General features: G+C 34.2%; 1 protein-coding gene across 1 annotated transcript in view; it reads right to left on the bottom strand.

Annotated features, from left to right (window-relative positions):
• Window positions 1-13,660, bottom strand: part of RFX3 (regulatory factor X3) — a 160,355-nt gene that overhangs the window by 107,317 nt on the left and 39,378 nt on the right. The window contains exon 2 of the mRNA XM_023508836.1: window positions 9,014-9,111. Within this exon, the coding sequence (XP_023364604.1) occupies window positions 9,014-9,111 (98 nt within the window). The remainder of the gene's footprint in view (window positions 1-9,013; window positions 9,112-13,660) is intronic.

The raw sequence follows: 13,660 nt of genomic DNA, 5'->3' as shown, positions 1-13,660 counted from the left end.
TGAAGGCAGGAGATATACCAGAATGAAGGCAGGAGATATACCAGAATGAAGGCAGGAGATATACCAGAATGAAGGCAGGAGATATACCAGAAAGGCGACATGTTTATTTTGTGAAAGACACCAAAAGGAAAACAGTACTTCAAGAAAGGTATTCAAGTGACCTGACATTTATTTAACCTTTTATTATGACATGAGAATAAAAATAATAAATTAATTATAAAGTAATCAATACTGCTGAATACCACTAATAAAACATTTGCCTTTATTTTGATTCAGAAGACACTTATTTCTGCTGACTGCAACTGCTATAACACTAAGTAAAAAATAAAAGCATTTATTAAGCTGTTGCCATACCTACAAAGGAAGAAATACAAAAATTAGTGTTAAAAGTCAATAATACTTCTGATAATACCTGAGTTTTTTCCTTCATGTTTTTTCATTACTATATATGTTGATAATGCATGGAGGATTAGAATCTTAACTTTAAATATGTATCATTCTATGATGATTACACGTGAGGATATCTGTACATTTACACTTTACTTTGCATTTAAATTATTTATTTCTATATGGTGAAGCAGTGGGTCTCATACTTTAGCGTGCATCAGAATCACCTGGAGGGCTTGTCAAAACACAGAGGGCTCCCTCCCACCCCAAAGCTCCTAATTCAATAGAAGGAGGCTGGATACCAAAAGCTGGCATTTCTAACAAGTCCTCAGGTAATGTCAATGCTGCTGGTCTGAGGAACACAATTTGAGAACCACTATATTATAGGATATTAAAAATGTGAAGTCCAACTATCATAGGAATGAAGAGGATAAAGCTCTGTACTACCACTAATAGTTCTTTCAGTCTACTTGGATTTTTTAAAAAGTCGAAGTCTACAGTTAAAAGAGGAGTTTTATGTTCTGTAGCAGCTGCTTATAATACTACCAAATTTCCATTACTATAATTGTTTTTGAAGGATACCAGAAAGATAAACGTAATAAATACACACATGAGTCACGGGCCCTGATAACAGAGGTCAGGGAAGTGCATATGGACTTAAATCAACTTTGGCAGATGTGACAATATGCAAGAGTTGACCCAGAGTATGATTAAATTTATATATGAAAAATACTGAGTAATCATATACATGTGAATAAGTCAAAAAGTTTGCCACCAGGAAAAAAAAAAAAAAACTCCAAACAACAAAACAAGTAACAAAGCTGTGTGAATGCCACACCAGCAGCATCTCAATTCAGTTTCATTCACTTTTTACTGTGTACTTAAAACAACTAAGTTGTCTGCTCCTGTCCCTCCTGTTATTAAAAGGTGTTCTTAATTCATTCAATAGACTGAGCACCTATCATGCCCCACATTCTATGTATTAGAGAGAGAATGGAAAGTAAAAGAACAAGGTCTCTGCTCACATGCAGCTTACATTTTAGTGTAGGTTGATAGATAAGTTACAGTCAAGAGAATGACAGATGGTCATAAATTTTGTGGAAGAAATATAGTCTCTCATAGAGAATACTAGGGAATCACATGCTAGTATGACTCTAGAGCTAAGGGCATAGAAAATTTATTTGCTAACAGTAAGATTGAGGGGGAGCCAATAAGGTAAGAAGGAAAAAGAACATAGACACAGGAAGAAGAAGAGGAAGAAGAAGAAGAGAGAAAGATACAAGAATAGCGAGGTTGACTGGTGGTTAAAGATTAAGTAAATTTAATCTAGAAGAACATCAGATTTATAAATGAAGGTCATCTATGACCTTAAAAAGTGCAATGTTATGGTCATGTGTGGAAAAGCAAGTTTGGAAAGGGCCGAAGAGCATGTGGTCAATTCTGAGATGTTTTTACCTGAAAAGAAATAGAGTCATAAGGCATTTGTTACAGATGGATTTTTTCAAGTGAGACTTTGTAAAATAGATGAAAGCAGCTAGAGCATTTATGTATGTTGTTCAGGCCAAGAAGGGTGCTAAATCCAAGCAAATAGGTGGTAAGTCCACACTCAAAGTCAGGCACACTACTAAACTGAAGGCAATTTGGGGCCTTACAGCATCCCAAGAGGCAAGTCTGTTTACTCTGAGTGCTTCTAAGGACCAGACTAAGACTTGTTGGCGCTGTCCTCTAGAATCTTGTGGTAATTACAAAGCTCAATCTCTGGGAAATAGCCTTAGATTTTATATAGCTAGGGAACTTTAGTGTCTTTGTAAGTAGTAATACTGTGATTCTCAACCTTTTAAAATTCATCCCCCCAACAGAGATGCTTCTACATATTTGTTCCAGCAGAGATTTTTAAAGATTTACCCTTAGTCACATTAGAGTAACTAAACTAAGTACATGACCTTCCATCCCCTCATTACTTCTTCTCCTTCCTGACCCTGAGCTGGTTATTAAATAACGTTTTTAAATATTAATGCCTATTTCATAGATTAGAAAATCTAAATGCAAATACATTGTTTGCTGGAAGTTATACAATTAGTTAGTGAGAGAAATAACGCTTAAATAAGTGTTCTTTCATTCATTTAAGAAAATTAATGGCACAACTTGGTTCTAATTCTGAAAAAAAGAATATATGGATCTCTTTCATTTCCCCTTTTTTACAGAAAAAGAGGGAAGAGAAGAAAAAGTAAGTGTCTAAGCTATTTCAAGTGTTATCACGTAAAATTATTCTGGATGTCAATCTCCTGGATGTGAAAGTATTCCAGAACAAACTGTCCTTAATCTGACATTATTTAGTTCTATTAATGGATGAAAATTAAAAGGTATAGAGATATAGAAGTCAAATAATGATTCTCTAGAAAGCTATTTAACTACAACATTTAATGTTGAAAAGTTATTCAATATGGAATTTTCTGTACATTTATGAATAACTTAAAGGATTTTCTATATCCACAAAGTAATTTTTACTTTAAATATAAGATGGGATTTTAAAAATGAGAAGTGATGCATATGAAAAAATAGAGTCTTAGTTTTAAAAAATAAGCCATTTGGGCAGCACCCGTGGCTCAAAGGAGTAGGACACTGGCTCCATATACCAGAGGTAGTGGTTTCAAATCCGACCCTGGCCAAAAAAAAAAAAACTGCAAAAAATAAGCCATTTAAAAAATTACAAGTTGGCAGCACCCATAGCTCAGTGAGTAGGGTGTCAGCCACATGCACCAGGGCTGGTGGGTTCGAACCCAGCCTGGGCCTGCTAAAACAAACAAAAAAAAAGCCGAGCACTGCAGCAGGAGCCTGTGGTCCCACTACTTGGGAGGCTGAGGCAAGAGAATCGTTTAAGCATGAGTTTGAGGTTGCTGTGACCTGTGATACCACAGCACTCTACTGAGGGCAAGATAGTGAGACTCTATCTCAAAAAAAAAAAAAAAAAAAAAAAACCTAAAAATAACAAGTTTAATTTTTATATACAATGAGATATACAACAATATAATAGTATTACGTATAATATATAATACAATTTTTTGTGCTTTTTTTTGATAATCAGTCAGTTTTACTCCCCTGATCCCCCAACAACTCCCGAGCAAAAGATCAGTATCTGCAGATCACTGGAAAGGACCAGTCAGGACCAGGAAAGGTCAGAAAATATGAACTCTAGACTAACTAGCCAAGCAAATTATTGCACCTCTCTAGGCCTCAGTTTACTCATCTGTAACATGAAAGGGTTGAGATAAATAACTTTCTCAACTGTGACATTGTGAGAAACCATATTTGGAAGTCTTCCACCTATGGAGAGATAGGAAATCTTATAAGATTAATAAAATGTGCCCTACTCTAATTGTAAAGAGATCTCCATGACCTTTTCCACAATTCTCTCCCTAAGAAGGCATGTAATCAGCCATATACTTAATGAAATCTAAATGGTAAGTGGATTCACAAACCAACATCTAAACCAAATAGAATGTGTATATAGGACCCTAAATGAAGAAACCATTCTTTTCATCTCAAGTACAGAAATTCCATATAACCATCTATTCTAAGCAGAGAACATTTGAATTATTAAGTACAATTTTACCTGTAAATACTGAAACTCGCTATTTCACTGAAAGAGGAAAAAAAGACCTTGAGGTTGCTCATTAATCACTTAAATATATGAGAAAAAATAGTTGGATAGGTTCAGAAAACGCACAAACTACATGATTTTCAAGACGTGGCCACATTTTTAACATCTTATCCCACATGCTTATGGATTCTGAATTAGTGATTCAATGTCAATATATCATCTTCCAAATTATACCATGTGTTTTTATTAGATGTTACTCAGATAAAAGAATTCTGTGCTTCGATGCATTCCTGTAAGACTTTTACACTCCACAGAATCTTTTAAAGACCCACAATCATACAGTATATTCCCTCTTGTGCAACCACAGAACTCTGTTGGGCTAACATTTTGAGGAACATAGTTTGGGAAATTCTGTATAGGGATTAGTAAGAATCTAAAGAGAAGGTTGGTCAATCCTCATCACAACAGATACCTATATAAGGAATACTTGCATTTTAAAAGCATTGACTGTCTGTGTAGGTGGGTAAGCTTCAAAGAATGGTTTATATAAGAAAACACTTTAAAATAAAGATTTTCTAATTTGGCCACAATATGGCATGATATCTTTATTTCTAGTTTGACTAGCATGATGTAGGAGCAAGTGAAGAAAGTATGAGTCAAAAAAAGAGTGGGGGGAGAGAAAACAATTTTATTTAGAAAATGGTTTCTTAACTACATTAAGAAATTTCAATTGAAATGGACTCTTTCTAAATAATAAGTATGCAATATTTCCCAGCTGGTTTAATCCCAATATTATAAACGACTAAAGATAGTAAGTTGTAAGAATTTGTAGATATGGAGATGACCATGATCAAGCCTTTGGAAAAATCTTAGAAGAATGATTGCAAGGAAATACACAAATGGTTTAGAGCTTGATTTCCTAAAATAGGACAAAACAGTGGCAATTGTGAATAACAGTGATTTGAGTTACCTTCTCCCCTGAGCAAAAACAGCCAGCCAGCATTATAAAGCAATCTCAACTGTTCAATTGAAATGTATGTTCGCTCACTAACTCAAACTGCTAAGCCTGTTAAGCTGGCAGTAATTGTCCATAGTCACAGGGAGAACCAGGTAAACACTTCAGTATCTCAAATTACAATGATTACACATTTTCATAAGTGATGACATGCATCTGTGAGGGCTGCCACCACCTCTTGAATGAGACCCCATGCATAAAGGTTATGTGACATGGGGATATTAGTGACAAGAGCATCAGTGAACCAGTACTTACAAAGCATGCACAGGTTGTAGAGCCATGTACTGAGTGCTTGAAAGTTCATGGTAAAGATCAGAGTCCCTATGTTCTGAAAGTGTCATTAGCAGAAAGCATTTATTATTACAAAGAAGTAGGAATCTGACTGTGATCCAAGTCAGGGATCAAACATTAACTGGCTATTAATTCAGTGTGGTAAAACAGAAAAATATGGAGTATTTTTTCCTAACACACATGGAAATATATCAAATAAAAAGGGGAATATAAAAACCCTAAAATTAACATTACAGATAAAAATTCTATGTGGTAAAATGAAAGCACTGAAAATTATATAGAATGAATGAAATAGTATAAGCCAAAAAAAAATTTTGGTCATATTTGAGAAAAAATAGTCATAGTCCTCTAGCTATTAAAATTTTGAGTATAATACACAGTAATATGATATTTTCTTATTAATATGAAAATGATGAAATGATATGAAAATGATGCTATAGAACTTTAGTCAATAATTATAGTTGATAGTAACAACAAAAGGTTTTTAAAGACGCATCTTTCCTCTCAACCAAAAGCCCACATTTGTGACATGATTGGTTGGAGTCTGGCCCACACAGACCAGATCAAAGCTAATTGGACTCTGTGGCAAATGAATTCATGACCTAGACCTCATTAGTCATGATCTAGCCAACTGAGCTAGCGGGCTATAGAAAATACATGTTGGCACCAGATATTTATTTTGAATCATTTCCGCACTTAAATGAGCCATATAATTTTTTAAAACAATCTTGAAATGCTGTTTTTCTAAGGTTTTATGAATAAAGGAATGAATTCACTCAACTCATATTTACATATGTGGAAGACCCTAAGGTCAGTGGTAGGGTAATTTAGAAATGTATAAAATATTAAGAAGAATTTAGAATGATAAGTATGATAGAAATATGTAAACAAATAACTAAAGTACATAATTTTATAGCAATAACTAATATTTATTGAGTGTTAATAAACATTATTGAGTACTTTCATTGGTATATAAAGCACTTTTGATAAACTAGTGTTACAAGCTCAGTATCCTTTATACAAAATATTTGAGAACAAAAGTGTCTTGGATGTTAATTTTTTTCAGATTGTGTACCATGTCCATTGTATACTTACCATTTGAGCATCTCTAATCCAAAAATCAAAAATCTGAAATACTCTAATGAATACTTCCTTTAAGCATTAATGTGGGTATTCAAAAAGTTTCAGATTTTGGATTAGAAAAGATTGATCTCCATCTTGAATAGACTAATGAATAGACTAATCTCTCCACTTTAACTTAGACCAGTACAAAATGAGAAATTACTGTGATAGATACTATACAGTTAACTCGCTCAACACCCATTCTGATTATCCTTTTCTCTTACCGTAACAGAAATGAAAACTACAAATTCCAATTTTCAGATTCCCCTGCAGGTAACCATTACTACACATCACAGCCAAGGAAGAAATGACAACTGATAACAGGGTGACCTCTAACATTGTTAAGAAAGTCATTTGTTTTCCCTGATAGCATAAAGGTTCACGTAACAGGAATCTTCTTCAACCCAATAGTACTTTGGGTTTATGGTAAAGATGGGAAAAACTGGATCTGAGTGGCCCTGGACCTATATAAACAAGTAGAGTCAATAAATATTCATAGTGTGTCTAAAATATGTAGAGATAGCGGTTTAATAGAATAACAGAAATTCAACGACTTTTTATAAGGTGCCAATCACCTGAGAAAATGTAACTAAAATAAGAAAAGGCCAAGTTACCTTTCAGGGAAACAAGTATTTACAGCACAATGCTGGTAGTAAAAGTTAGAATACTGTGCTGTCCTTCCCAAGGCAAAGATGAGCTAACTGCAGAGAGAGTCAGGGTCCACGTCACAAAGGAGGGAATGACATGTCTATCTGTAAAGATCACACTCAACTGGGTTTGGGGGACTGTGAAGAAAGTAGAGAAGACAGAATGCTCTAACAGCACAAAAAACGATATGTCCCACAACATAGAAGCATGAAAGGGGACTATTTAAGGAAAATGCACAAAATTGATTATTCCTGGAAGAGGCAGAAAGTGAAGCTAGAGAAGTAGGAATGGGGAGAATGTTAAGGTGGGAAGTTGGATTTTATTTTATTTGTTATGGAGGTGGTGCTAAGGCATTGGTGATGTAGACAGAATCAGTGACCTAACATAATAATAAAAGAGAGAAGAGTCAGAATCAATGAAAAGTTTTCAGTTTTCATTATATATTGTGCAGCAGGCCTTTGTATTAGGTTCTTTAAATATATTTCCTCAAATTCTCAAAACTCAGTAAGAATGAGATTATTAACAGAAAGACTATAAAAGCTCAAAATATTTAAGTATAATTTACCATAATTATAAAATTAATACACAGTTAAATAGGATTCTAAGTGGAAACCTTACCCTGGAGGTGAGAACAATGTAATCTAAAAATCTGTAGCCTCATAATACTTTGAAATAAATAAAAAAATTTTTTTTAAGTAACAAGATAACAATTGACCACATTTTTTGTGTCATGAACTCCTCTCGTGTTGGAGTTATTATAGGGGGAAAATAAAACAAACAAGCAGAAAAAAATCCTGGCCTTCATGGAGCTTACAGGTTGATATCATGGAAATGAATGAAATCACCCAAGGAAACAAGTAGTGTAGTGAGAATAAAGAAAGAAGAGGCTATAATCCCGGGTAGGCAGAAGGGTCAGAGAATTTACATTCATTTCAGGTAAACCCCTACAGCCAACAGGTTGCAAACAAATATCCAAGTTGCAAATAATACTGATGACTGAAGTAATTCTTAGTTCCATTTTTATAATAAAATCCTGAATTTTAATCCAAAGTGACTGAAAAGCCCAAATAAAATATATTTAGGAATCTATACTACTGTTGATGCAAGGAGACAGTTGGCAGAGGGAGGGGGTAACTTCTGACAGAAAATAAGATTTATTGTGTATCACAACATTACCCAACCTTTTTTTCTTCTTTTCTAGCACCACGGACCAGTTTCGTGGAAGAAAATTTTTCCACAGACAGTGGGGAAAGAAGAGAGGGGCGGCAGATCTCAGGTGGTGATAGGGAGCCATTATTAATACAGATGAAGCTGCTTCACTCTGGGGCCCACTGCTCACCTACTGCTCTGCAGCCCACTTCCCGAGTCTCATCAAAGAGGATTTTTCTACAGACAGGGGATTTTTGTTGAGAGATAAGATAGAGCTCTGTAGACAGGCTCTTAATAGACCAATACCAGTTTGCATCCTGGGGGTTGAGGACCACAGGCATTATCAGGAACTTTTACATAGAATTTGTTATTTAATAAGTCTGAAAAAAACCAAAACTCCTAAAATACTAGTTTTATATTAGTTTACAGACAAACATACATATGCATACAAATTCACCTTTTATGTAAAACAAAAAACATAGCTTTTAGAAGGTATTATTTAAATACACATACAGAAATCACTAACAAGGATATGAGCTTTCCTCAACTTTGAAAAAGCTATTAAAAGACATAACAATTTAAAATATCTTACTAGGAATATTTTCAGAGAGCATATTTTATAAATAAACATAGACAAAGATTTAAACACAGTTAAACACTAGTTAACTTCAATAACTCTTAACTAATAAAAATTACTGTGAAAAGAAGGACAGGATTTGAGAATAAGGGGATGTGTTAGAAAGGATGATTTTTCTCTGAGCGGAAGAATTTATTAAAAAGACTTCTACATGGAAACTTACATTGCTCCATTGGTATAGACAGTGTCACTCCCTTCCACATACTGAACCTGAGCTGGATAGACATGTTGTACCTGCTGCACAGTCTGTACCTGCTGTACCTGAAAAATAAAGATTAGGAGCTTGGTGAGAGGTAGGAATGGATAGCAGGAGGAACACATTGTGTTAGACTGACCTCAAAAGTTTCTCTAGAAATGTGAGAATCATTTATACTGAAAACTGTTAGGTTAATGCTAATTTTATGATGAGAACATGTTGGGTCCAGAACAACTATAGCATTTATGCTGAATAAATTCTGTAACATTGCTGCAAGTACAAATGTACATACACATGTAAAACAGGTTTAAAAGTCTGAGTGCTTCTCACTTTGAAGTTTGTAAAATTACATTTCACTTTAATTAAAAAACTAAAGCTATTTTTTAATTGAAATCAATTCATAATGGAAAATTTTAAATACTCAAACATGGAAAAATAGTGTAATAAACCTATTTACTCATTATCTAAAATAAATAATTGTTACCTCTTTTTATCCCTCACAGGATTATTTAAAAGCAATTACAGAGATTGTATCATTTTCCTGGTACATATTTGAACCTGATTTCTAAGAGATAAAAACTGTAACATGAACGTATTAGTAATGTCACACATAAAACATTGATAATTTCTTAATATTATCTAACACTGTTCGAATTTCTCCCATTTTTCCAGTGATTTTTTTGGTATTTGTTTTTTCAAATCAAGATCCAAACAAGTTCTACATCGTGCAATTGGTTGATACTGTTGTTTCATCTTGCCTACTATTCATATTGAAGAAACTGGGTCATTTATCTTGGAGAATTTCTGGCACTCTAGATTTGGCTAATAGCATCCTGAGATGTCATTTAATATGTCTTCTATCTGTTATATGTTGTACAATCTGGTAGTTAGATCTGGGGGCTTAAAGAAGTGAAATTTTGAAGAGTTGTGCAATTCCTCTTGCACCCTATCAGTTGTATACAATTGGCTATCTCACTGCAAAGTTAAGTTTGACCAGTGGGGTCAGGTGTTATGAGCTGGATCCATCTATTATCATCTTCCCTTATCCATTGCTTTACCCAAAGATTTTAGTAGCCATTGAAAATTATTTCCAGGAAATATTATTTTAATTAATAAAGGCTATAGGTTATGACAAGGTTATAAGCAGTCTAATTCTGTTATTTTTCTTCACTTATTAGTAAAACTCTTTCCATAAAGAAAAAATTTCTCTCATTAATTAGTTACTCTAAAATAAGGTTTCTACAGGAATAGGCTAAATACATGATTGTGTTATTTACCAGTACTGAAAACAATGACTTTAACTGCTAGTACCCTTCAAAGATGACTGATGTAGATTTTTGTTTTATTTTTATCCTTAGGATTCTCAACTCTTGAACATATTTTAATGTTCTGCAATCCTAGCAGTCTTTTTTCTTGATAAAATTCCCATCTCTGGCAAATGGAACTGGCTTCTATGGCACAATCATGGTACCCTTAACTTCCCTGCTTTCTGTTACAATAAGATGTCCCAGGCTATGTGTTCTACCCCAAATTAGAACCAGTCATTTCTTTAAAGAGCACTAGATCTTAATAGTGAAAAATGATATTTGAAGGCTATAGTCTGGACCCTATAAGTGGTCACTATTATAGTGTTATTTGTATGTCTAGGTATTTTCAATGAACAGAGCTAGAAAACACAAAAATTAATGAAGGAGAAAAACATTTGTCATAAATTCATGCTAATCCTTTTAAATGATTTTAATATATATACAACTTTAATATGGATTTAATATATTTCCCACCTGCTAAAAATTTGAGTTGTTAGAGATATTAACATGATTATTTACTTTATCATGAAATATATAATAGTTTCAAAATAAAAAACCAATATTACAGGCTCAAGGAGTAGGGCACCGGCCGGATATATAGGGGGTGGTGGGTTCGAGCCTGGCCCCAGTTAAATCTGAAAAAAAAAAAAAAACCCACAACATTACTAAAATTTTATTACCAGATACTGTTTAAGTTTCCTTCAATTTTTATGTCCCTATGATATATGCCTTTAGGGAAGTATACGTTCTTCCAAGTTATTAGAAATAAGTCATCAACTCAATACAGTTAAATTCATGTGTTTAATTTTCTTTTTAGTTCTAAAATTTACTGCATTTAATTTTGGGTTTTTTGAGACAGTTTTACTCTGTCACCCTCCGTAGAGTATCATGGCGTCATAGCTCATAACAACCTGAAACTCTTGGGTTCAAGAAATCTTCTTGCCTCAGCCTCCTGAGTAGCTGGGACTACAGGCACCTACCACAACACCCAGCTATTTTAAGAGAGGGAGGGGTCTCACTTTTCCTCTGGCTGATTTCAAACTCATGAGCTCAAGAGATCCACCTCGGCCTCCCAAAATGCTAGGATTACAGGCGTGATCCATCGTTCCTGGCCTTATATTTAACTCTGATTTAATTTTGCTTTATGACTACAGGAAATATCTATGTAGTTCCAAAGTCAAAACAATAAAACAAGGAAAATACTCGTAATCTTGCTTCCATCACTATTGCCTCAATCATACTCCCCCTGACCAACATAGATATCATTTTCATTAATTTTTGCTTTAGCTTTTCATTGTTTTTCTTTTCCTTTTGGACAAACAAATATGTATGAAAGTGTATATAAGTACCCAGGTGTGGACACACGTACACATATATACGCATATATCTCATTCTAAGATAAAAAGCAGCATGTTATACAAACTGCTCTGAACCTTGGTTTCTTTATGTAATGAAACAAAATAAACTTGGAGATCAATTGTGCCATAAAATAATAAAATGAATGTATTTTCTTTTACTGGGAATTATGGAAAATCATCTTAGCTACAAAATTCAAAAGTAATAAAAATTCAATAATTTCACATAAAATTTTTAAATTATTTGCATGTAAAACTATAATAAGCAAAACCAAAGACAAAAGAGAATCTAAAAAAGAAAAAGACTAATTTACTACTAAAAAATGGGTATAGGGCAGTGCCTGTGGCTCAGTGGGGTGGAGTGCTGGCCCCATATACCGAGGGTGGTGGGTTCAAACCTGGCCTTGGCCAAACTGCAATAAAAAATAGCCAGGTGTTGTGGTGGGCACCTGTAGACCCAACTACTCAGGAGGCTGAGGCAAGAGAATTGCCTAAGCCCAGGAGTTGGAGGTTGCTGTGAGCTGTATGATGCCACAGCACTCTACCGAGGGTAACAGAGTGAGACTCTGTCTCTACAAAATAATAACAATAATAAATAAATAAATAAAGGGTATAGAAAATCTAGTTGTCTCTAGGCCTGGTGATAACTTTTTAGATTTTATACCAAGGTACAATCCATGAAGGAAAGAATTAATAAACTAGATTTCATTAAAATCTAAAATTTCTGCTCCACGAAAAACACTTTGAAGAGAATGAAAAGGTAAGTCACAGATTATGAGAAAATATTTGCAAAAGATGTATTTGATTAAGGAGTATTATCCTAAGTTTACAAAGAGCTCTTTAAAAAGCAACCTAATTTTAAAAAGGGCCAAAGACCTTAACAGACACCTCACCAAGGGGAAGGGGGAATATATATATATATGCATACACATACATATAGGAAAAAAGCATATGAAAATTTGTTCCACAGCCTACATCATTAGAGAAATCCAAATTAAAACAACAATGAGATACCAAGATTCCAAACACTTAACTATACATAATGGCGGGGGAATATACATATATATATATATATGTATACACATACATATAGGAAAAAAGCATATGAAAATTTGTTCCACAGCCTACATCATTAGAGAAATCCAAATTAAAACAACAATGAGATACCAAGATTCCAAACACTGAACTATACATAATGGCCAAAATTCAGAATACTGACCATACGAAATGTTGGCGAGGGTATGTAACAGGAACTCTCACATTTCACTGCTGGTAGAATGCAATATGGTACAACCACACTGGAAGACAGGTTGGCAGTTTCTAATAAAACTAAACATACTCTTATCACATCATGCAGTAATCAGGCTCTCAAAGAGTTGAAAACTTATGTCTACATAAAAACACATACACACATTTATAGGAGCCTTATTCGTAATATCACATGATGCATTAATTGTGCTCCTACGGAAGAGTCTACCATTTATGTTCACACATGCACAGACATGTTTAGCTTGGAAGCAATCAAGATATACTTTAGTAGGTGAATGGACATCAGGTCAATGGAATATTATTCCACACTTAAAAAAAAAAAGAAATGAACTATCAAGCCATGAAATGACATGAAGAAAATTTGAATTCATATTAATGAATGAAAGCAACTTAAGTGGCCAAGCATGGTGGTTCACACCACCTTGGGAGGCTGAGGCAAGAAAACTGCTAGAGGCTAGGAGAACAAGACCAGTCTAAGCAAGAATGAGACCCATCTCTACAAAAAACGGAACAATTAGGTGGGCATAGTGGTACATGCCTAAGTCCCAGATACTTTAGAAGGCTGAGGTGGATCACTTCAGTCCAGGAATTCAAAATTACAGTTAGGTTATTACTATTATGCCACTGCACTCTAACCTAAGTGACAGAGTGAGAACCTGTCTCTATTAAAAAAAAAAAAAAAA

Source organism: Otolemur garnettii, unplaced genomic scaffold (assembly GCF_000181295.1).
Source record: "Otolemur garnettii isolate 467f Iridium unplaced genomic scaffold, OtoGar3 scaffold00006, whole genome shotgun sequence".
NCBI classification, from domain to species: Eukaryota; Metazoa; Chordata; class Mammalia; order Primates; family Galagidae; genus Otolemur; species Otolemur garnettii.
Note: the sequence above shows the minus strand (reverse complement) of the source record. Positions and strands in the feature narration are given on the sequence as shown.